General features: G+C 42.8%; 1 protein-coding gene across 6 annotated transcripts; it reads left to right on the forward strand.

The window, feature by feature from the left end:
• Nucleotides 1–211: 211 nt before the first annotated feature.
• On the forward strand, nt 212–14,117 carry LOC130599196 (neuropeptide Y receptor type 6-like). Of its 6 annotated transcripts, XM_057409463.1 has the most exons (7): nt 212–368; nt 6,359–6,419; nt 7,012–7,478; nt 9,922–10,013; nt 10,117–10,149; nt 11,146–12,830; nt 12,893–14,117. In XM_057409463.1, the coding sequence occupies exon 6, from the start codon at nt 11,161–11,163 to the stop codon at nt 12,283–12,285; it is 1,125 nt and encodes a 374-aa protein (XP_057265446.1). In that variant the 5' UTR covers nt 212–368; nt 6,359–6,419; nt 7,012–7,478; nt 9,922–10,013; nt 10,117–10,149; nt 11,146–11,160; the 3' UTR covers nt 12,286–12,830; nt 12,893–14,117. The 6 variants fall into 6 exon arrangements, 5 of the variants coding, with proteins under 5 accessions (XP_057265446.1, XP_057265445.1, XP_057265443.1 ...); XM_057409462.1 differs by lacking the exon at nt 212–368 and having other exon boundaries at nt 6,050–6,419; XM_057409460.1 differs by lacking the exons at nt 212–368; nt 6,359–6,419 and adding an exon at nt 7,569–7,599 and having other exon boundaries at nt 7,063–7,478.
• Nucleotides 14,118–24,161: the final 10,044 nt, after the last annotated feature.

The raw sequence follows: 24,161 nt of genomic DNA on the forward strand, positions 1-24,161 counted from the left end.
AGAGGAGCTAATTCTGGCCTCAGTGGGTAGCAGAGAGAACAGAACACTTGTTTATGACTCACTTTCTCTCCCTGAATGCAAGACAGACAAGTAGGGCAGGGAAGAGATCAAAGAAAGTCACTACTTTCAGCAGAAGATGAGGGTCTTAAAGATGTGAGCGAAACACTGGCACAACAGAAGTATAAAACATAGCCCAACCACTCCCTTTTCTGTTTGAGCTCTGACTCGTTGATTTAATGAAAGGAAAACACCTCTAAAATACATATACCCATGTCTTGCAGATAGAAATGTCTCCTCTGATTCTACAGAACAGCCAAGGTCTGCTTGACCTGGTGTCCTCCTGTCCACTACCCCTTCCCAGCTACCGTGTAAGTGACCTCATGTAGTTCATGTACTCAGTCAAAATCGCGTTCATTCCCCACACTGAAAGGGCCGAGCTCACTGCACATGTACATGTGCCCTGGCACATACCACCAGGCTTCAGCAATGCAGGGCTTCCCAGACAGCTAAACAGGAGTTTCTCCTGCATATATCCCACAGACCTTCATAGCAGCTCACCTGAGCCACCACAGAGCCTCCAACCAATCCTCTCCAGTTTCTGTTGGATTCATTCACCCAGTGAGCATGCCAGGTCGTTGTTGTACACGTTCCTATGAACTATGTGCCTTTACGTGCTCCTGAAATGTGCCTTTTCCCTCTACAGCTGCGTGAGCCACTGCAAGAGTGGGCTACAACGGGTACTGCAGCGTGAGTGCAGAACCAAAGAATGAGTCTCACACTGGGCATGTGGGATGTGACAAGTCTGCTAAAACAGACAACACTCCAACAGCTACAGCAGTTTCTCCACCACATATTCAATCTACTTTTAACTACATACGAGTAAATTCATAATATGTATTTAAAATATCTCAGGCACACACCATTGAAAAGGAAATACATGCCTTTCCCTCCTGACAGGGCAGTCACAGCATTATATTGTTTCCATTGTGATAGCAACCTACAGAATAAAAACTCATTGTACAAGCAGTTTAAGTTTCTAACACAGGTAAAAGCTCCACCTGTGTCATCACCTAAAGAAAATGTGTTTCTCAAATAAGAGGCTCTGGCCAAATAATACATGGTGTTAAATGGCTTCTAGGGATACCTTAGTTGGCGTTGGAGTATTGGAAGGAAACCCACATCATTTTTATGCATAAAATATTCCAATTATTCCAGCAGAAATCATACTACCTAGAGTCCACAGGAGGGCATTACTGCTCAAGAGATCATAAAACAGGCAGCTGAACAGTCCCTTTCCAGGGGATATCATATACTGTCCCTTTCCTGTGATATCATATACTGTTTATTAAAAGCTGATACAAAATCAATTATTAAGGAAGTAATATTTTAATTACCTAAACCCTTGTATAAACACAAAGTCATATGCTTTTAATTTGCTTCAACCTCTCTAATCTACTCTATATCAGTGTGGCTGGCTTCCATAATCAAGTATTGACTCACTCTTTCAAAACAATTAACGTTTATCAACTGGACTTCTTGTATGTTTTGTTAGTATAGTGCAATGCTCTAGATTTAGGTCTGGTTTTACCTTTCAACAGTCTGTAATAACATTATCATTGATATAGATTTCATCTTGATTTTTCTAAATATACACAGGCGGAAATGGCTGGAAATAGAGCAGATTCAACCATAATTATCCAGATCACTCCGAGATCCACACAATTTCAGGCAAGGATTTTTAATCTCATCATTTCAAACAGGTATTACTAGACTTGTAGAAGCCTCCCTCCTACCTAAATCATCCCCTCAGGCAGAGAGTGATTTTGCAATTCATAGGAAGACATATTTAATAAAACATGCAGCAGCACCACCGACTTCCCCATCCTGGCCCCTGGCTTTAGCTAAAAGTCTGAAGAACTTAAAAGAGATAAAACAATCCTTGAGAGAGCTCTTGCTTTTTTGGCAATAGGTTTATCTTTCTCTCTGTTCTGCTGATTGCACTTGTATCTACATAAACACCAACCCGTGATCTCACTTTTGAGGCTATCATGAACTAGCACTGGTTGGGAGAGGCTTTTAATTGAAACAGATTGAACATGCACTGAGAGGAAACTGGATAGTCTTTTGCTACCTAAAGTTTGAATATGACACTCTTCAGGATAAAGATTTCTACCTAGTGCAAATTCAGATGAGGAATAAACCATTACCCCTTTCTTTTATTTGCTTAATACAATGTAAGATATTCTGCAGGAAAAAGAGTAACTACAGAACAACTCACAGGAGCTATTTATCAGTAAGTAGTTTCAAAAGATCATCTTACTGAACAAAGCCTTCCCTGAGCCCTTTGTAGGGGGAGTGTGCTGAAAGAGAGGAGCACACCTTTGTGAAGGGTGAAGAAGAAAGACATCAGAGAACTGAATTCACATCCCTTTCTTTGGATTTACGGTACGGTTTTCCCTTAAATCCTGCCTCTCTCCTCTCCTCTCTGAAGCTCAATTTCTCTTTTCCTCTTTCATCTCTTCACTTTTCTGTCATAATTGATGATTTCCTTTCTTCTCTTTCCTAAAAGTTCATATAAGATCAGGTCATAATTTGCAGTGATAGGATGAAAGTAAGACAGCAAAACTGCATCTCAAAAGTCAAGCTTCTTGTAAAGGATCAAAGAAGCACACAATGCTGGGACAGATGTGAGAGGGTACATCTTTCACTGTATCTTAGTCCAAGGCAGACCAGGATCATAAGTTTTGCCAAAGGAAGACCTGGAGCCAGCAATGATCTCAGCCATGCTCTGGTATTTTTTCATCTGCAAATCTTGCTTTATATATTTTCCACTTAAAATCTAGTTGCTTTTTTTCCCTTGCTTATTCCTAGGTCCCATCTATTTTTTGTTCCACAGAGCCTCTGTAGGGTGGGCTGTTTGTTGGTTTTTTTTTTGCGGTGCTGCTGCAAGACTGATATTTAGCTTTGTTTGCAAACAGCAAGAAGAGTTATGCTATGAAGTACCTGAAACTAGCTGTAAGATATCCCTGCTATTCAAGAAGTTTTAGAACTAGGTGCATAAAAGCTAGGCTTTCTAGACACAAAACAGCAATCTAGAATTCATATTTTTCATTCAGAAAATCAAAACTCTCATTACAGTTTGAAACACGCAGGGAAATTGAAACAGACTGAGGTTAACAGGAAAACCCTTTTGATTAGTTAAATATTCCTTCACTAACCATTAGGACAGTGAAAGATGCTGTGTCATGAGAACAGCAGGGTTTGGTGCTCACTGTGTTGTTGGAAAAAGACTGTAGAACAAAAAATAAGAAATACAAATTATCATATTTCTCCAAAATCTATGAGCTATTGAAATAATTCATTCTTTGGCAGAGATCACTCCTGGGAAACATCAGCTGGAGAAGTTCTAGAGCGCTACAAAGGATTGAATCAGGGTTTGGACAGTGGAAACTATTATACAATATGAATTAATGCTGTCACACTCTATTACAATTACTCACATCTTATCTAGTTTTCAGTAAGAAAAGTAACTTGGCTGACTCCAGAAATAAAGATGCTAACCTTCCAGCCAGAGCGTATCAATCTTCATCTCAACTGTGTGCCAGCTGAAATCTCATAGCATAATATAATGTTTTAAATGAATATGCTGTTATAAGTAACTCATTTAAAGTTAAAGCACATTTTCAAACAGTTGACTTCTCATTGTAGGAATGACCTAAATTGAGATATATGGACCAGAATAAAGCCTTAAGGATATTGCAAAGCTGTTCTTTAGAGCTATGCAATACCATGGAGTGAAAATTAAGCTCCAGGTAGTGAAACCAAGTGATTTTTGTTATCTTTTCCAATTAGGAAAAAAACTTCCAAATTATGGAGCAGTGCACCCACTTACACACAGATATCAATCCTTCTTCATCCATGTGATCTTTGGAGAAAAATTTACTGTGTGTACATAGCTGGCATTCAGATATTGCTAGTTTGGTCAAATTATAACCCATTTGCTGAAGACACTTAATAGGGAGTTGATCTCTCCATCAAACAGGAATGTGAGAAAGGGATGTGGTTTTCCTCCATCATAACATATTATCTTACTTTATTGACACCATCTAGCACATCTGACACTAACGTAAGAGATTCCCAATTATTCTTGCTTCTTTCTCTGTGCCTCTTCGAAGTGCTATAAAGAATAGTAGTTATGAGGAAGAACGATTCCAGATCCTTCACAGATGTTAAGGGTCACTGAGCCAGCTCTTAGCCAAACTGCTATTAAAGAACTCTTACACCTAGGAAGCTGAGAAATCATATGTATACATCTCTACTAAACCTTGCTTTCTGAAGAAGGGAGCTGTGCCAAGAGTAGCCAGCCATCAGCAACGATTCCTGCTCAGCAAGGAATCATGTAAATGCCAAAGCAAAAGGACTTGCATGTTAGAGAATTTTTTCACCAACAGGCTGCTGCCAACACAACAAAAGTTACAAACTTAAAATACATCATCACTTACCCTGACTTTCCACACTGCCCACAGTCTGTATGCCAGAGCCTGGAAGCCAGAGTAATAGCACACCTCCACTGCAACCAAGATGAGATGTGGACCCTGTTTACTATCAGCTGGCTGGTTTAGATGATAGTGCCCCGAGCTCTGTGCTTGTAACGGTTAATTGCTACCTGGTTTAAAACTGGCTTGGGAACATTTACACAAGCAGAGGTCATGCCTCGAGCTGCTGTACAACCAGATGCTTGTAAAAGATGTTCCAGTTGATTTCTATATGAATATCATGCCTGGCAAGCTTTTAGGATCAGGCTTTTATTGCAATGATTGTGCTAAGGTGATAATCAATTTCATGATTGGCATTCAGTATAGTGGCAATCAGCACACTGTTTTGAGGTTTCCTATTCACTTGTTTGCTTTGCAAACTGCGATAGAAATCCCTAATAAAACTCTTAAAAAAATATACCACAACTGCTACCATTTCCTGTGATAGAGCCATCTCTGAACTACTGAAATCCCACAAAGGCAGAGTTTCTAAATTTACACTGGACATTGCCAAGCCAATTGCAGCCTTATCTGCAACATATTTTAACTTTTTGTTATCAGGTTACGTATAAAGTTTGCTTCCCATTGCAGCTGCAGTCCCGCCTCCCAGTCGGTTATCAGAGTCTACTGATAAAGGCTATTTTTTCATCATTTAATATTGAGCAATTTAGAAATAACCTCATCATTTATATAAAGCAAACACAATTCTGCTGGCCATCAGCCTGTTTTACAAACAGGCACTACAGCATTTACCTGAAAACAATATACCCTGATCCCTTCCTACCTGGCTATAGATTCCACTTTGCATACATACCTTTGACATCAGGCATAAACAGACCAAGAGCAGCTACACCCACAAGCCTCTGATGTCAGATGTGGCCTAATTCACACCAGGTTACAACAGAATTAAAGCCACAGACCACAGCAGATTGACATGCCTGTAAAACCAAGGGGTTCACATGTTAAACACTTCAGTCTTCCCACTGAAGGAGGACTGCATGCAGTGTTATATTAGAAACAGAAGTCTATAAATAAACAGCCTGCCCTTTGTTTGACATTTATAAACAGAATCAGAACATCTTCTAATTTTCCCAATTTATTTCCTTTATAAACAGATAACACATTTTTATGGCTGGTTCTGATGTGTACCTAAGATGTTGCACGTTTAGGTCCTGATTAACTTCCTGGGTTACACTGCAACCAGAAGCAGAAATTCTGAAGCACATTGGAAAAGCTTTGTTGTTCCAGTATTTTTGACATAATCAAAACCAGCAAGTGCTAGAAATGTATTAGGAAAGTCCATTCACATTGCTGGATTGTAGCATTTTGGTTAGATTTTCTGAATATAAAGCAATGGCCTAAAGCAAAGGAAACTTTAGGGGGTATGTCGTCCTAACATTTAAATCAGTCACTTGAATACCTAATTTCGGATTACCACAGATGTTTAAAAACACTTTAGACAAACACAGCATGAATAGATACAAACATCCTAGAAGCGGGAGGTTCATCTGATCTCAGAGGCTCCCTCCACCTCTATATTCTACAAATACAATAGCATGACAACCAACAATATTTTGGGGTAATAAGCTCTTACCTGCACTTTAGATACAGCATCAGTCTCATTCATCCCCCAAATCCTACTGCTTTTCAAAATCATCCCCGCAAAAAACACCCAAGACCCAGTGAGGCAGACTCAAGTACTCTCAAATGCTTTGTCTGCAGGTTCCTACTTCTCTAATTTAATAGGGAATTCTCATCTAGTTTTCCTGAGTCTGTCCTACACAAACACATTGTAACTCTGGACTATTTTCTACCTTTCCTAGTACTGGAGAGCCACAGGGTGGTTCATATGAGACTGAGATACTGGGGGTTAAGAGGACCCAGGTAGGAATTCAGAAGTTTAAACAGCAATGTACCAAATAGCACATCCTAAGAATAAAACAGATCCTTTCCTGTCCCATAAACATTCACTCTAAATATTTAATAAGGAAATGTTAAATGCTGCTTTTTATAAACAAGGGACTATAAAAGCTGTACTGGGCTTTTACTGCAAAAACTGATAATAATAAAGCCCCTTTTCAGTATGTGCTGGGATAATATTCAATGCTTCGCTTTTCAGGAAGATTTTTATATCTCTGGAGTATAAGCTAAAATAGCAATTTATAATGAAAATACGATTATCTTAATTGCAATAGAGCAAATAATACATTTATTATGCCTTTCCAGGCAGCTTACTGTGTTTTCCTATCTCCCTCAGTTAAGAAAGCAATAAGCCATCTGCAGATGTTTACGTATGAAATCCAGCACAGGGAAAACATTGGCACTGCGGAGCAGATAAGATAATTGAAAATGAAATTGCAAGATAAGGTGTTTGACAGGGTGGAGGGAAGCCACACGGTGGAGGAAAATCCATCCCCGTGACTCCTGGTCCTTTCTCCTCCCTGCTCATTGCTGTTCGCCTCTTCCTGGATTCCAGAGCCTGGTTTATTCCTCAGCAGCCTCCCAACAGACCGGTGGATTCAGTCGCAGCTGGAAATAGTGGAAGTGTGGACTGTTTCAGGAAGAGAAGAAAGGAGAGTTTAAGTATTGCTTTAGCAGCAGATGGCTTTGCTTCAGATTCTTTCAAGCACAAAGGAGATATGTGTGCTGGCTTGGTAATCAACTCAAAACGGGAAAAGATCAATTGTTAAAGGCAGTGTGGATTTGACTTGAATTTTGCATCAGGTAAGAAGTCAGAAAATCCATGCAACTGTGGCAAAAGTTACTGAAATACAGCTTTTGAAGGATTGTTGTAGTCTGTACATCCTGTATTTAAAACTGAATAGAAAATCTCCTCCACATTTTATCTGTGCACCACTTTGGAACTGAATAAACAGATGATGTTTGCAACTGAAATATTCACTGGCCACTCTGAAGGGATGGGACTATGCATCTTTCACATAGGTAAGGAAATATTTAGCAAAGAAAGACTTTAAAAACTCATTTGAATTTTAGACACTGTTTTTAACTTCCTTTTGCTTATGCATGTTTCAGTAATGTTTCTGCATCCAGAGGAATGAAACAAGTAGGTTAATTTTATCATTTCCTCATCATATACTCTTAGTATAGTAAGGAATCTTTATCCAAATGCATGGATTATGGATGGAAGTAATTGGTTCTCTTATTAAACAATCCGGCTCTGATATCAGCTGTAGTTGTGGTTCAAGGATACTGATTCCACTAATATTTAATAGCTTAAACCAATGCCAGTATGTATGACAATACAGTTCATCATGCTGCAGTAAGTACTTGTGTAACTTATTTACCTAATGCTGTGAATACTCCAGATTTTTAAACAGGACAAGTGTTATAGTTTTATTACCAAAGAAATGTTTAAATTGCCTTGCAGGATGACATGTACTAAAGCTACACTTTTAGCTCACAGCACAAACCAAACAGTGACATGAAATTGAGCTTTTTGCTGAGACAGTGTAGATGATGAGTGTGCCTAAAGCTGATCCACTGGTTGAACTGATCAGAAGGCACCTCTACCTACCATTTCCCTAATGATGGAAAGTGCCAAAGAAGCCCCACACCCACACTGAGTTACTGGGAGAGGACACTCAGCACTTCCCATCAAACCGTCTTATGCAACCAGAGATAAATAAGCAGGCATAGCAAATAGTGCATAAAATATTACAAACCTGGCTCAGCCTCGTGTCCTTTGAGTCCCCACAGCTTCTCCTGCTCTCATAGAAAGCAGGGAAGAGCAGAGCTTGTCTTTGAAGGTGTCTTGCTTCCAAGCCAGGTCCCCTGCTGACACCTGATCTTTCGTCAAAGGGCAGGGCTCAGATCTGTGCGAGTCAGGGGAATACCAAAAAGAAAGATCTCCCTTGGGATAAAGCAGCCAGATTTTAGACCCTCACACATCTGAAGTGGCTGTAAAGCTCATCAGGGTGACATTTACCACTAGTTGGCCTCTTATCCTTCCAGCACATGCATCCTTCTGTCTGCTGATAAGTCCAGCCAGGCAATTAGTGCTGCTCCAGGGAAAAGTGGATTATAGGATAAGTATCACCTGAAGATGCTGTTGCCCAGCCACAGCATTGGTTTCTCCAGGCTGTGACTGTGCTGGCTTCAGAGTCCCTTTCATTTCTTATGGATTCATTAGGAGGAGAGTTTTTGCAAGCTGGTGGACATGCTGTAGGGTACATAGCTCTTGTGCTTGTCCTATTGGAGCAGGGGCACCTGCAAGGGACTACAAAGTTTCCCTAAGGCACTGGACTTCAACAGCTTTTGCAGCATGTCTGTACAAGTTTTGTGCCATGCCCTCAATATAGCTGTGGCCATGATGAGTGGGTTATTTAGGGAGACTTAGGCTTAATGTTTGCCCCTGACCACAAAGTCACATCAGGGAACATCAGGTCCACATGTAAACCACATGTAAATCTACAGCCACTTCTCACCTCAACATGACTACTCTACTTGAAAAGTATATTTCAATCAGAATGAGAGTGGTAATAGATGCTCCAAAGTTGCTTGTGTTGGTTTGGATACTTCTTTTGCAAAAGTATCAGGATAAAGCAGTCCAGGATATAACTCTAGCTGGAATATTCTTTCAATGCCTGGGGGTAAATGGTTAGAGAATCATAGTTGCCAGTTTAACCCTGGATTTGGTGTTTAACCTCATGCAAGCAACCAAACATCTTTTATTCCTTAGTGATTAAATAAGGAATTTAATTACTATCAATTAATCACAGAATCATAGAATCACAGAATAGTTTGGGTTGGAAAGGACCTTGAGATCATCCAGTTCCAACCCCCCTGCCATGGGCAGGGACACCTCACACTAAACCATCTCACCCAAGCCTTTGTCCAACCTGGCCTTGAACACTGCCAGGGATGGAGCATTCACAACCTCCCTGGGCAACCCATTCCAGTGCCTCACCACCCTCACAGGAAAGAATTTCCTCCTTATATCCAATCTAAACTTCCCCTTTTAAGTTTGAACCCGTTACCCCTTGTCCTGTCACTACAGTCCCTAATGAAGAGTCCCTCCCCAGCATCCCTATAGGCCCCCTTCAGATACTGGAAGGCTGCTCTGAGGTCTCCACGCAGCCTTCTCTTCTCCAGGCTGAACAGCCCCATCTTTCTCAGCCTATCTTCATATGGGAGGTGCTTCAGTCCCCTGATCTATTAATCTATTAAAATCAATAGATTAATTTAATAATATATTAAATTAATTAGATAAAATAATTAGAAATAATTAATAATCTCTATTAAAATGTTGATAAATCTTCTACACCTAAGCAGATTATTTCTAGTAATAATAAAACATCCACCTACCCCTTCTTTTTGTGCATTCCTATTGCATTCCTATAGCTTCTTCCTCCTCCTTTCTCCACAGGCTCTCAACACTATGGTATTTATTACTAGGGGTGAAGAATGAGCTCCTGCCAGCTAGTTTCCCAGTAATTCCTACTTCAAAAAGGAATTAAGGTGAGTTACAGTTGAGTTTTGAAAGGCGGATGTATAGAACATACTTATCCCTTGTTTCAATTTCAAAAGTAATGCTTTACACCCTTCTTTTTTCCTTTCCCAGGTTGGAAACAACCTCTTTCTGGCCAGAAAGCTGGTGAGCCTTTCATTTAAGATTAACTTCTTTCCTCAGTGAGAAATTGAAACCCACTGAGATACTCTGCTGAACCTAATTCTTCCCATTAATAGTAGTTTCATAACAACAGAATTGTACTAATATCAGAATTGTTGCTTGACACATGTTCAAGTGTGAACTGAAAGAGGAATCAACCGTGTGTCTCCTGAGTACACCTTGCAGGAAATTTTGGGGGTCTCATATGTCAAACTTGTACAACAGTGAATGGTGTGCAGGGAAATGAGACAGCCTTTGGCAGCTACTGATATGGCAATAATTGTGTGTGTAGCTGATGTGATACCTGTTTGCTTTACATGTTTCTCAGATTACATTGAGGAAAGAGGACATACTACCTGTAATACACAAGCAGAACAGGAGACTCCTTTAAATATGTAATTCATTGGGGTGTTAAATATCCCATAAGCTAAATCAGACGTCATTTTGGTTAAGCCAGAGGGAGTTGGGATTTTAGCTCACGTCACTTTCTAGTTCTAGAGACAATATAAGTGTGATGCCTAAGCTAGCAACATGATGGCAGAACCCAATTCTTCTTTCTTGATAATGGAAAAGCAACAGATTATCCTCATTGGAATTCCTTAAACCTTGCTAAGTCTTTGGCTGACACAGATCTTCAAATATTGTCTTTTGAAAAGCAAAGTTTGTTGACAGTTGTAAAAGAGGATTTGTATCAAAATGTTCACACAAGTTTAATCAGAGCTATCATTGCTGTTTCTATATGTCACAATCAGTAACACTGTCAGTGCAGAACCTGCATCAACCTCCACTCATCTATATGCACAAAACCACTAATACCCAACCACTGGCTTCTCCAGTGCTGTAATTAGATTTGCTGAAAACTAACTAAACTAAACTAACTAACAAGAAAAGGGCATCGACTGCAACAAGAGACACGTTAATCATTGCCTTGGAAAGCTTCATACAAAGTACATTCTAAATAATACTAGGTTTTGTTCACAGGACGGGAAATGCTTCATGATGGATAAAGCCATTCAGGACCCCAGCAAGATTCTGGCTAATCAGACCATCTCCAACATCAGCTATTCTCAGTTCTTGAATTTTGATACATGCCAGCCCTCCTTCCTTGCAGAATCCTTGCTTATTACAGCCTACACATTAGTTACAATCGTGGGGCTTTTTGGAAATCTTTGCCTGATTGTTATAATAAAAAGAAGGAAAGAAGCTCAAAACGTCACCAATATTTTGATTGCCAACCTCTCTTTATCAGATGTCTTGATCTGTATCATGTGTATTCCTGTCACAGTTGCATATACCTTAATGGACTACTGGATATTTGGGGAAGCTATGTGTAAAATAAGTTCCTTCATACAAAGTGTATCTGTCACAGTCTCCATTTTCTCACTTGTACTGATTGCTATTGAGAGATATCAGTTAATTGTGAACCCCCGTGGCTGGAAGCCTAATATTTCACATGCTTACTGGGGAATTCTTTTCATCTGGGGTTTTTCCCTTGTAATATCCATTCCTTTTTTAGTATTTCACCAATTAACTGATGAACCCTTCAAACACTTGTCTTTCCATAGTGATTTCTACAAGAACAAAGTTGCTTGTATTGAAGCATGGCCATCAGTTACAGAAAGACTCATTTTTACCACTAGTCTGCTGGTTTTCCAGTACTGCTTCCCACTGGGGTTTATATTTATCTGCTATCTCAGGATATTTGTATGTCTTCGAAGGAGACACGGGAAAATAGACAGGATGAGAGAGAATGAGAACAGACTGAGTGAAAACAAAAGGATTAACGTGATGTTGATATCAATTGTTGTGACTTTTGCAGCTTGCTGGTTGCCTCTCAATGTGTTCAATGTTGTTTTTGACTGGAACTACGAGGCACTAATGAGCTGTAATCATAATCTAGCATTTACAATATGCCACCTCGTGGCCATGATCTCAACGTGTGTCAATCCCATCTTCTATGGGTTCCTCAACAAGAACTTTCAGAAGGATTTGGTCGGATTAGCTCACCACTGCAGATGCTCAGCGTCAGAAGAGGTATATGAAAATATTGCCCTTTCAAATCTCCAAACTGACGCATCAAAGGGATCTCTGAAATTAAACAATCCCCCTCTGGAGATCTAAAATAATCCAATAGGTTCCAAAGTCTTGCACTTTGGTGCAGATGAACACTTTCTGTAGGTCTAGATCATGTCACCGCTGAGTTTAGAGGACGTTGTTGCTGTTTAGTTCAGCAAAAAGAGGATTATGCTCCCGTAGGCACACTCTTATGATGGTATTAATGCTAATAAACCACCTCCAAGAGTGCTAAAGATTAATAATAATGAATTATAAAGAGTATACACATCTTACTTTTTTAATCCACAATTTCCAAGTCATTGGCATGCTACCTTAGCACAGCTAAAAATATTTCTATTTCAGCCACTGATGCCGTCGTCCTTCATCAACACCCCAGGAAACCAGGAATACTGAAGCATTCCTAACTGCATCAGCCTTTTCACTGTCTCCTGGCTTTTTAATTTTACACCCCTCCACTGTTCCCAGCTCTGGTTGATCTGTATAACAGTTTATAGCAGTTCACGGAGTAAGAAAGGCTTTTGGAGTTATCCTAAGCCTCCACCATCTTGCTTAGCCCTTACAGGAGAAGTAGGTTTAGTGTCAGGCCCCAAGTGGTTTAAATGCAGCCACAAAATAAGCACTAGACTAAATTATATGGTCAGTGGGGCAGCAGAAACTCTTGTGGCCTTATGGGAGGGACAGGGCTGCTGATGGATGATCTCCCTTTAGTGCCTCTCCCTACAAGTGCTCGGGCAGTGTGTTTCTGTGGCATTAAACAGCAAAGTAAAAAAGGCTGCCATTGCTTTTTGTAGCACCAATCGTCTGCCCCTGACACCCTGATCAGAGTGAAGCAATCAGTCTTTCCACTCTGAATCTTGGCGTAAGAGGGTCCTTCGTTAGCAGGTGGAAGCTCTCTGAGCAGTGAGACTGCTTCGTAATCCAATGCGAATCATTATACTTGTGCCTTGATTTCTTATCATTTCTTTCTTACGCTCTCATCCGACTCAAGTGCTGATGCACCATTTCTGTTCCGAGCTTTCAGCTATCAAGTATGTCTTTCCTTAATGCTGCACTTTAAAAATCATTGCTAACTGAAGAGAGTATCAAGGACATCACCTTCCCGCTGCATGTTCTCTCATTACATCCACTGCCTTTGCACTCAGTCTGATGTCTAATTTCCAGGCAAGTCAATAGGAGTGAATTGACTTTGGTAGGAACAGGAACATCCAAAAAGAAGTTAATACATAAGTATTATGGACTCCGACATGGTGTGTGATGGGGATGTATGAAACTGCAATATCAGATACTCAAAGAGTGCTCAAACCTAATATTAAACTGACAACTGTTGCCCTGTGTTAGGTAATGCCAGTAACTTTCTTTTCCCTATTTTACTGGTATAGCAACCAGACAAAATTATAACAGCCTTGCTCATGACACTGTTGTTACTTGATGCAACCAGCTGGAGGACTGTGAGCTTCCCTGGGGGAGCAGAAACATGGAATTAACTACGGAAAGCTGGATGGAGAACCTGAGCTCCAGAATCTCATCCAAATGTACCAATGACCTCTTAGCAGTGATGGGTTTTTAAAACACTGCATCTGAGTGGTTTGGTCACATGGACCAGACCAATGTACTTACAAACATCCTTGTGAATCAATACATCCTTACATGTATTTGTATTTTATGGCTGATTGGGTTAACTGTAAGCACACGTAACTAGAGTCAGCTACTCAGAAAGTGACATTCTTTGTGAAACCAATTCCGTTGAACAGAGAACTCAATTGATTATCGACTGTAATCATGTACGTGGACAAAAGCAGTGCCGTTGCTGTGTGTGAGTTAAATACTTTGATTCCTCCTGTCTATGGACAAATAAATATTACCCTGCATAAAATTGCTGTGCTGCCCAGCTGTTAGAGTTTGCTGTCTATAACACTGATAGGGCGGTTCTCATACAAACAGTTCTGGGAACCGGTTTAGCATTTCACATGTTCACTCGTAAGATAAACAGAGGTTGGTGAACAATTAGATATTTGCTTGTTCCAGAAGAGGGAAGGACTTAAAAGCAGGTAAAAACCTTCTCTGGGCTCACGGTGCTCATATACTCTATGGTGGAAAAGGACAGAATCATTAACCAGGGAGGTTTCAAGTGAATTTATGCCTCAAGGGCAGAGCGACTTTTCACTCTGGTACTTTATGATCTGCACTCAAACACAGTCGATGTGTTTGCAGTCCTGTTTCCTTGGACATTTTGCAGATCTGTGCCATTTGTCAGAGTGGATGTTTCCCTTCAGCAGCTCAGAGATCTACAAGCACTGTGTGCTGCACTGCAGCCCGGTTGGTGCACAACCATTTCCAAAGCAGCATCTACTACTGTGTTGGAATTCATCAGTATCTAAGTAGGAGAAAGACACTTGTGACTTTTCTTGCTTAAGCCAGAATGTTCATACCACGTTTGGCTGCGCTATCAATATTTTATCACATGCGATCAGAACTCCTGGGATTTAACAGTACCACATCACTGGGACAGATTCCAGCCTGGAAGATGAGATGCTTTTATTTTACCCAACCCTCATCCACTGCAAGTGGCAAATGATACCCGGGTTCTATTTCTTGCATCATATATTGTAAAGTCACATCACAGCTGCAGCAAGGCAAGAATAATTCCCTCTGGCATGACTCTAAACTAACATTGCACCAAACTGCCCCACAACAGGTAGAATCCTGAAAAACACCAGAACTGAGTTTCAGGGAGGTGGATTTTGCATCCAGGAAGCGTCTGAATCTTGCCCAGATTCTAGAAGGAAATCAAAGTTATGGCAAGTAACTACATACTTACAGAAACGTGGCCATAAAAGGCAATCCCAATGAGTTATTTTACACCATGGTTCTTATTTAGCAAGCTCTGCTCTGTGCCTCCTGAAGCACCTTTTGATTTTAGCCTACGTTCCCATAGAAACCAAGTTTATACCATTATGTTCCTGTCCTTTTGATCCCAATAACATTTGAGCCAACCTTAACCAACTTGGAAAGAGAATAAGTGTCCGTGGGTTATTACACCCCTGTCTTTGGGAGGATGGTGGCTGTCTAGAAGGCAAAAGGCAGGGTGCCAACCCCCTGCTGAAACACCATATACATATCTTCTTACTTGAGTTCTGGATGTTATTTAATGAACATACAATAGGATTTGGCTTTCAGGGGAAAAATCATTCTTCACATTCACAGACTCACCTCTTTTTTATCTCAAGTCCCCACTTTCCCCAGGCCCATCCCGGCAGATGAGTGACAAACCAAGCCATTAGGTACGCATGAACTTTGCTTCACCATATAAATATCTCATTGTCTTCTTCATTGTTTTGAGCAGTACTCAGAGAGGAGAGCAAATCTATAGCAAAGCTTTGAGTAAGCTCACAGCAAAGGGTCAGAGGGACTGCAGATGTACTTAGTGGAACCTCACAGACTGCATACATACAAAACAACATTGTCCTTTCAAATCTATGCTAATAAGACCCTTGAATATGTTCCACAATGGCAACCTTAGAATTATCTTGTCTGCTATCACTCAATTTTAAACAAGGCTCCTTTGGCATATTGCTTGGTTTCCATGCAAATGCAGACTGATGTCTTTTATTCCATTTCATAGGCTTCTCTATTAGTCACAGGCTATTTACATAATGTGATGGAATTGGCACCTGTGTGGAGCTGTTCTCTGTGCAGAATTCATTTCACCCTCATACCTAGGGAGGAAAACTTGTTAATCCATGTAGATGACAAGGCTGTAACAGCAACACACATTAGTTTTTCCTACCAAGAATGGCTACTAGTGCCAGAAGCAGCTCCCAGAGTTTCGGGTCCCTCTAAAGAGAATTGCTTATACCCCCTTTTCACCTCCAGTTTTAGGTTGGAGACTTCTGCAGTGCAACTATTGCCGTAAGTCAGCAAATAATCTCTTTTAACATATCCAGGCCTAATATCCCACTATTTGTAAAGCATATCTTTCTCAGTCTACCCAGCAAGGCTGTCAGCACGGTGTGGTACCCTGTGCATTTCAGATAGCTTTTAGTGTCTTACTGCTTCTAGCTTTTTATCCACAGACCTTTCTGACTGTGTGAGCAGGATGAGTTCTCACTTACACCAAATACACTCCTGCACTGATTAGGAATCAGACTTAAGGATCTCCTCCTTGGGACTTGTATCACCAGATATCTGGCTTTCTCCTGAGCTCTCCATAGGGTTATTCCTGCAGGCACCCCCTGTGTCCAGCTCTTTGTTGAGCAGGAACTGTGGGAAATGCCACACTCCAGCAGTTCTGAATGCTGCCATCCGGGTTAGTGACCGTAAACGCGATGTGGAGAGAGCGCATTCTCCAAGGGCATCCACAACCTTTGAGCACTGCAGAGCCTCCTGCCAACAGTGTCAGACCCCACGCTTGATGGGCAGAAAACCACAAACCTGAGGCATTTGAGGGTAAATCCGTATTGTGATGTGCTCTTTATTAACTAAACCAGCTAAAGCTTTGTCTGGAAAGTTACCTTTACATCAAGTTGATGGCATGCACATAAAACCATCGACATACTACACTGAATCGCCAGTCGGAGTCCTGTGACTGACTGGGAACACAAGCTGCTGGCTTCTAATTAAAGAAGTTGAGGCTCCTTTGAAAGTTGGCCACAGAATTAGTATTGAATCCAAAAGCACAGTCCAAGTTGACTGAAAGGTCAGCTGCAGGGAGACTGTTTGATGGTCCAGGAAACCCAGGCTCTGGCACTACGTTTAAATGAAACAATAACAAAAAGGCATTCTGGAAGCCTTTGATGAACAATAAGGTCTTTTCAACCCATCCCCATCATGCAAACAGACTAAGCAGGGAGGTACTGAGGGCGTTAGGGAAGAAAACCCCAACGATCACATGAGCCCGAGCATCCTGTTAAACCTCACTTCTTTAACCACTGAAATACAGGAGAAACCAAATATCTCAAGGGAAAAGTAAGTCTTGTTCTTGTTAGCACCATTTCCTTTGCCGACTCATCAATCTACAGAGTTCATCAGTTTTTGCTTAGGCAGCTTTGAGTCCTCACCTCTTTCCAAAAGGCAAATACCCAGTGTACAAAGAGTCCTACTCCCATTGAGTTAAAAGGCTTTGTGGAATTAAACACTTCCAGTATGTGTTTGCATGGAGGGATCTGCAGCAGCTGTACGAAAAGCATTTGAGAATAGCAACACCAAATAATGAACAGAACCAAATTATGAACAGTTAAATTAATATAATCAAGAGTTACAGTGCATCTGCTGCTAAGGAACAATAGCAGCTGCTTGTTTCCTTGGAACAGCTCAAAAATCAGCTGGTAGTTTAATAATTAAGAAGGCTTTAAACCATAGAGAACGACTGAATCACCAAGGATGGGAAGGGGCCCTTGAGATCATCCTGTGCTCAGTGAGATAAAGTGCTTTTCCCAAAGTATAACCACAAATTTACCCAATTAAATCTGCACCAGACACTGCTCCTGGGAGATGTGGCCCTGGAGGAGCTGTGAGGGTGTGCACAGGCAGCAGTGCCTGTGTTCCTGCCATCACGTAGCACTTAGCACTGCTGATCCCGATGGGAAGCTTGGTGTTGGCTCCAGCTCAGCATCTCCTCACACTGGAGGTTGGGTTTTTATCTCTGCCTTTTCCCTGTTCATGTTTCTGGCAAACCAGGAGCCAAAATCAAAACCCCCCATTGGAAGCCACTTTGGCCACCAGCAGGAAGGCGGCTGATGTGGAGACGGGGTGCGGAGCTGTGACAAAGCAGGAGCCTCACACACCTGGGCAGATGTGCAAGGCAACAAGACATTCATTATCTTTCTTTTTTCACCCCACAGACCCAGCCAGGGCTGAAATCCATGGAAATGAGCTTCCTGCCCGCTCCATCTGTTGGGTCCTGATGGATTTGGGAGTTAATGTTTCAGTACATGGTACAGATATAGAAATAGAGACCAGCAGAACTGCCTCTGATGATTGGAATCCAGAGATCCTGCGAATCATTGCCATCTACATTTGTATTAAATCTGTCTGGAGGATGCTTGTCAAACCTTATCCCCAGAAATAGGCGTCAACCTTTTATAGTGACTTTTGTGTCATACCTTTAGAGCAATCACACTGGTCCCTGAGGCAGGCAGTGCTCACATGCCACCGCTAACACAATCAGATTAACACCACGTTTGCTCTACAAGCTGAAGGTGTTGAACTGATGCTCAGCATTGAAATGAGATCTCTCTCCTGTACAGAGCACACAGCCTGGCCCCCATTCCCAGCCCTGCCTTGTGCTCGCCACCTGGGGCTCCTGCTATGCCTGGCTTCAATGCTGGAACTGGAAGGGACAGATTTAGAAATAAGGCTTTGACCCACACCATGGACTTCTCCTGCTAGTAGTTAAACCAGCATTGTGCTGTGCTCCCTTCAGATGACCCCTGTTAGTCCCTTCCTAACTCAGGTTCACACACTTTGCTCTTCCTTACCCAATTCCTTACACCTAGTTTTCCCCACATTGCTTTCCTCTTGCAAACCTGTGTACCTGGATCTGAACGTGCTTTGACTCTGACGTTCTTTATCCAGCTGGAAAGAAAGCAAACTTATACTCTAGGCAATGAAATGAGTCTTTCACTGCTTGAAAGCCTCATTCCACCATTGACCAGACATCCACCATCAGTACAAGGAGCCAGTTCTGCAGCCCAAACAGACCTCCTGAGGACTGCCCAGTCCTGTGCCACCCCTCTGGGCACAGTGGAACACCAGGTACCACTCTTCCTCATCTAAAGCATCAGTCAGAAAACACCCAAAGCCCTCAGCTTTGTTCCCTGAGGCCCCTTTTTTACCCTTTGTCTTGCTGGTCAAATTGCATTATACACCTTTGAACAAGGAAGTCATGTAAGAGGAGCAGGAGTCTTTGTGATTTTAATGCATCTCTTCAGAACCACTCCTTTACATTGAAGCCATTACTCTCCAGGAGCAGAGAGTATTAACCTTTGAGTTATCTTTTGCTAGGTCAGAAGATCTTTGCATCATCGTCGTCATCATCATCATCATCATCTAACTTGGGGGCCATCGAGAAAGATGCACAGAGAAACCTAGAATCAAGGTCTACTGTGGCTCTTGTTTTACCTTTGAGGTACCACTTGCTAACTGGCAAAGGAAGAACATCCCCATCTCCCTTGTGCACAGGTGAAGCCTGGGCTCACACAAATGGTGCAGAGGCATTTGGGTCCTCTTGATGCCAGGCTACCCACTGGTAACACAAGGGAAAGGGAAAAACGTGCCCCTTAATGATAGTGCTTCTGCTGTTCGACCCAGGGGTTTTATTGAAAGGGGAAAGCAGAGAGAGCCGCTGATCAGCTGCTCCTAACAAGTGACCCTCTGCAGGTTGGGTTTCAACTGACGAGAGGTGCAAGCACACATCTGCACACCGCAAACCTTGCCACTTTGATCCAACATCTACTTTCATCAACCAAGAAAGGAGCAGAGAAGGACAGTTCACAGCCGATACACATTGGTAACACACTCAAATACTAATGGCTTTGTCACCACAGCACTCAGATTTAAACCCTTGTATTGCAGCTTTGTTTCCATAGACCCAATTGCTCCATAGGTTCCATACGCAGCTTTGATTAAAGGCACAAGCTGCTGCAGTACCTTTGCACATATGATGCTTTCACAACAAAACATCACTTTCTGGACAAAATGTCGTTCAGCTTCGCACAAACCATGCACCATCTCCAGCAGCATTTACCACTGTCACCCCCATGATTGAGATAGAAGCTCTAGTGACAGAGCAAAGCAGCTGCCAGCAACCTATGGGCTGAAATAGGAATTGAAATAGCTTAGAGACAGATGATATGTCCTGAAGGGAGCTAGCAATAAAGCATCAGACAACATACATGTTTGCTGTGCTTCTGTCTGTACCTGCTGGTCCCTCGAGGTACCAAGAACTTGCAGGTGATGGCACTGCTGGGATTTGCACTGCTGCACTCACTCAGCACACCTCCAGTTAAAGCCAAGCCACAGAAATTACAGCCAGAGACCCTGGTGTATAGATCACTGACTAGATATTAGTTTAACGCTCCAAAAAGGGCAGCTTTAATAAAGTCATCACTTGTCTGCCACGGCTTGTCTGATTCTCTGAAGGCAGAAGTCACACAAGGTTCACCAGTGACTCAACACCTTTCTGAGCTATGGAATAGATGGGGAAAACTTCTTTGTTCCTGCAAGCAGCACACTCTCACCACCCTGACCCAACATACGCTGTTGGCGGAAGATATCTTCTCTCCCCATGTGCTCCTCTTTACCAGCCATATCCAAAAGAACAGGCTGGGTGAGCTTTGCTGCCTACCACAACAGGGATTTTCCTTCCCCCAAACACGAGTTTCCACGCCATTCCCAAACACCAAAACCCCTTGGATGGCAGCAAGTCACCACATCGGAGCAGGTGAGAAATGCACGTGTGCAGCTGAACACAGCAGTCACGAAGCAGCTACACTGGGCAGCGAGGGTGTGAGAGCCTCGCACCACACGTCGTGTCACTGAGCGGAAGGTGCAAAGCGGGACTGGCTGGGCTCTCACTGCGGGAGGAGGCATCCTGCATGCTCCACAGCTCCTCCTTCACACAGCACAGCCCCTCTCACCCTCCCTGCCCTGCTGGCACCTCTGCACTCAAACACTGGTCCTGACACGCCGTTAGATGTGGCTTGGATGGGGAAGCCCCGGATGGACACTGGGCCAGCAGGACCCTGCCCACGGTGCAGCAAAGGTGTTCACAGGGTCCAAAGGGAATTCCAATGTCCCTAACTCACACTGGAGGGAGATGGGAATACGTTTAGACTGTGAGTACCTCAGTTCCCAGCAGCTGAAGGGAGAGGAGAAAGGGAGCTGATGCTTCTATTTCATCCTCACCAAAGCAACCCTGCTTAACTCAGAGTCTATGGCAAGTTTAGATTCTATTCCTTCAATCTCTTACAGCTTCCAAGATGCAGCATTAATGCCCTGGCAAGGCAGAGGACTCAAGTTGTTATAACCCTCCCACTTACACCCACTGTGCTCTCATTACAGAGCACCACAGGACATTCACTTACACTGAGGACTGGAGCCTCACAGTGCTCCTCAAACACAGGGATGTTTCCTCTAAAGAAATGCCACCATTCACAATTAGTGCAGTTGTGCAGGACTCTGTTACCAAACCTGCAGTTAACAATTATAGTTAACAGCTGGGGACGGGAGAAGCACGGATTAAAGCACTGTATGCATCCCACAGATCCATATGAACTATTCTTCAGCAAGACATTCCATGCTGTACCTGCAAACCCAGCCTATTCATTGCACTGCTTTACATCCAGTCCTGTGCAGTGATCAGAGCAGGGGACCAGGGCAGAATAGGACTACGTGGGTTTGTCCCTGTTCAAGATCTGGGGCTCCTGGATCATCTTCCCAGGCCTCCAGGATGAGCTGGTCTCAGTGATCAGTGAATTATGTCCAGCCTCACTGCCTGGTTTGGGTTTTCTCTCCAAACTGCCTGCACAGGCAGCTTTTAGGCCAAAATTTCCCTCCCAAGAGGCGTTTTGCCCCAGTGCAGAGCAGCTAAAGCTCCCTGCTTCCTAAGAGCTGCTCTCCTGAAGAGAAATCCACTGCCTAATACAGGGCTGCCACAAAACCCTGCACTTTCTGCCCCATGGCACCGACAGTGGAACACGCACTGGCAATAGCCAAGTGACAGCTTCCTGTATCCTGAATTACGCTAGACATTGGTGCAGTGCATCCAGTCAGGGACGTTCCTCCTCTCCCTCAAGCATCTTTACAAGTATAAATGAATAAATACAGGACCTGAAACTAAAGGTTGATTTCTCACACTTACACAGGCTCAGAGATAACCTCGCTGCGGTTCTCAGTGGCGTTAATTCCTGCAGTGTGGGCCCAGTGTGTTATTGAGATACGAGGAGTGCATTACATAAATATACATCTACCACAGGGAGTGGAATAGCTAAAACCCATTTTCATCTTTGCTTCTGCACTCAAATCTGCTTTGCAGATATTTTCCTTCAGCAAATGATTCCATCCATCACAATTAAAGCAACACAATGTAATCTTCCCTTTCCTTTAATTGTTCCCCTCCTGCCAGATAGACAAGTTCAAACTACATTCAAAGTAACATTTAAAATAGAAAGATTAATTTCAGAATTAGCACAAATCTCCTAATGGGTTCAGAATGACAAGCTGGGAGCCTTGCAATGCATTGATTTTTGGTGCTTGGTTTTAAAACACTTCCCAAGTATGCCAGCATGAATCCAAGCTGGTATTTCCCAGGAAGCTCGAATGGACTTGGGTATTCCAACCCCTCTCAAGATCAATCTTCCTTGTTGCAAACACTCTCATTCCCTGGTGTGCCCAGGGCAGAGCTGCCCCTCAGAGCCAGGACAGTGCCCAGAGCACATGGAGGACAAGCCATGCCTATCACCAGGCAGAAGCCACATCTCAGGTACTTACATAGCTCAGGATGCACATGATGCATGGTTAAATCAATGAGGGATTTGGCCCTCGCCTTCAACAGACCCAGTACAAGATCCTGTTGCATTGTGACAGTAGGATGCATGTTGGTACCTGCAGCTAAACCTAACATCATATCAAATCCTGTTGGAATAAAGCCTTATCAAAGGAATGACTGGAAGGAAATATCCTCTCTAAAAACAGCCACAGTGCTTGCTCGTGGCACTCACACAAAGGGAATCTTTCAACCACAGCTCACGTCTTTGCAAAATGAGAAACCTCTACAAGAGCCCAATGGTTCTGCTTGGTTTGACTTTGCCCATTTCAATTTTACCCATGAAACTTAATAAATGGATGGCAGCACATTTTGAACCAAAGTGATTTTTTTGTGTGCATGGTTATTATTTTCTATAGCACATGGACAACATAATGCAAATCAAACTAACGGACTCCGGGCAGCAGTTTGATGCTCATTTACACAGAGGCAATAAGCAGGGATAGGAGTCCTCTTAAAACATAGGATGGACACAAGGAACCATCGATACGGTTTGAGTTGCCATAAAACTAAAGGCAAGCCATGGCAATTATAACTTTGTGAGGCCTTTAACTACAGTTTCTTCTGCTTGTTTATGTAATCACAGCTTACCCTGTGACATCCAAAGCCTGACAAGCTGCTTCTATGCTCCTACCACTTCCAAGCCATACAAGGAATTAAGAAGCAATGTTATAATACGGTGTTAGAGAATAAGGGGTTTGTGATGATGTAAAGGCTGAGAACACAGTCACAAAACCAAGTCACACGGGAGGCCAGGTCAAAATAGAGGCTACAATTCCCAACGACTGCTGTCACACACGGACACATGGTGTGAGCAAGTAGCTCATCCCTTCCCATGACTCCACCAAGCTTCCTCCTGTCTCAGCCTTGAGGATGGGTGGTTGGTGCTCACCTGGGTGACAAGGAGCTCTGTCCCATCCCTCAGCCACAGAGCAGGCATCATCCCTTTTAGGTTGCTTGGCTACAAACCACTGCGGGAAGGCGCCCAAGAAGGAGAATTACCGCAGGACTCGGAGCTAGCAGCTGTAACTGTGCAGCCTCAACGCTCAGTGATGCCTCACCTGCTCAGCTGAAGGATGCTCTGAAGCGAGCTGCGGCTCGCCCGAGCAGACACAGGGCGCTGGTGCCATCTGCCGTCTGCTGGGTACTGGCGAGCCCAGGCAAGCCAACAGCCTGCAAGAGAGAATGGCTTGAGAAATGAATATCCGGAGTAAAAGAAAACCCTTGGGATGCCCGAGGGTCTCCTGTGGCCGTTCAGGGATAAATGGGGCTTTAGGCAAGATTTATTTGCATGGGAAGTATCACAAGGAAATCCTTGCTGACACAGACGTTAATGCTGCATGAAATGAGGCACAACACCCCTCCAGAAACAACGAGC

This window comes from Pezoporus wallicus, unplaced genomic scaffold, assembly GCF_028554395.1.
Source record: "Pezoporus wallicus isolate ANWC-B61680 ecotype Strahan unplaced genomic scaffold, APGP_CSIRO_Pwel_v1 contig_8166, whole genome shotgun sequence".
NCBI classification, from domain to species: Eukaryota; Metazoa; Chordata; class Aves; order Psittaciformes; family Psittacidae; genus Pezoporus; species Pezoporus wallicus.

Excerpts from the sequence above, each read along its gene's own strand:
- LOC130599196 (XM_057409463.1), top strand. The coding sequence starts at position 11,161 with ATGATGGATAAAGCCATTCAGGACCCCAGCAAGATTCTGGCTAATCAG.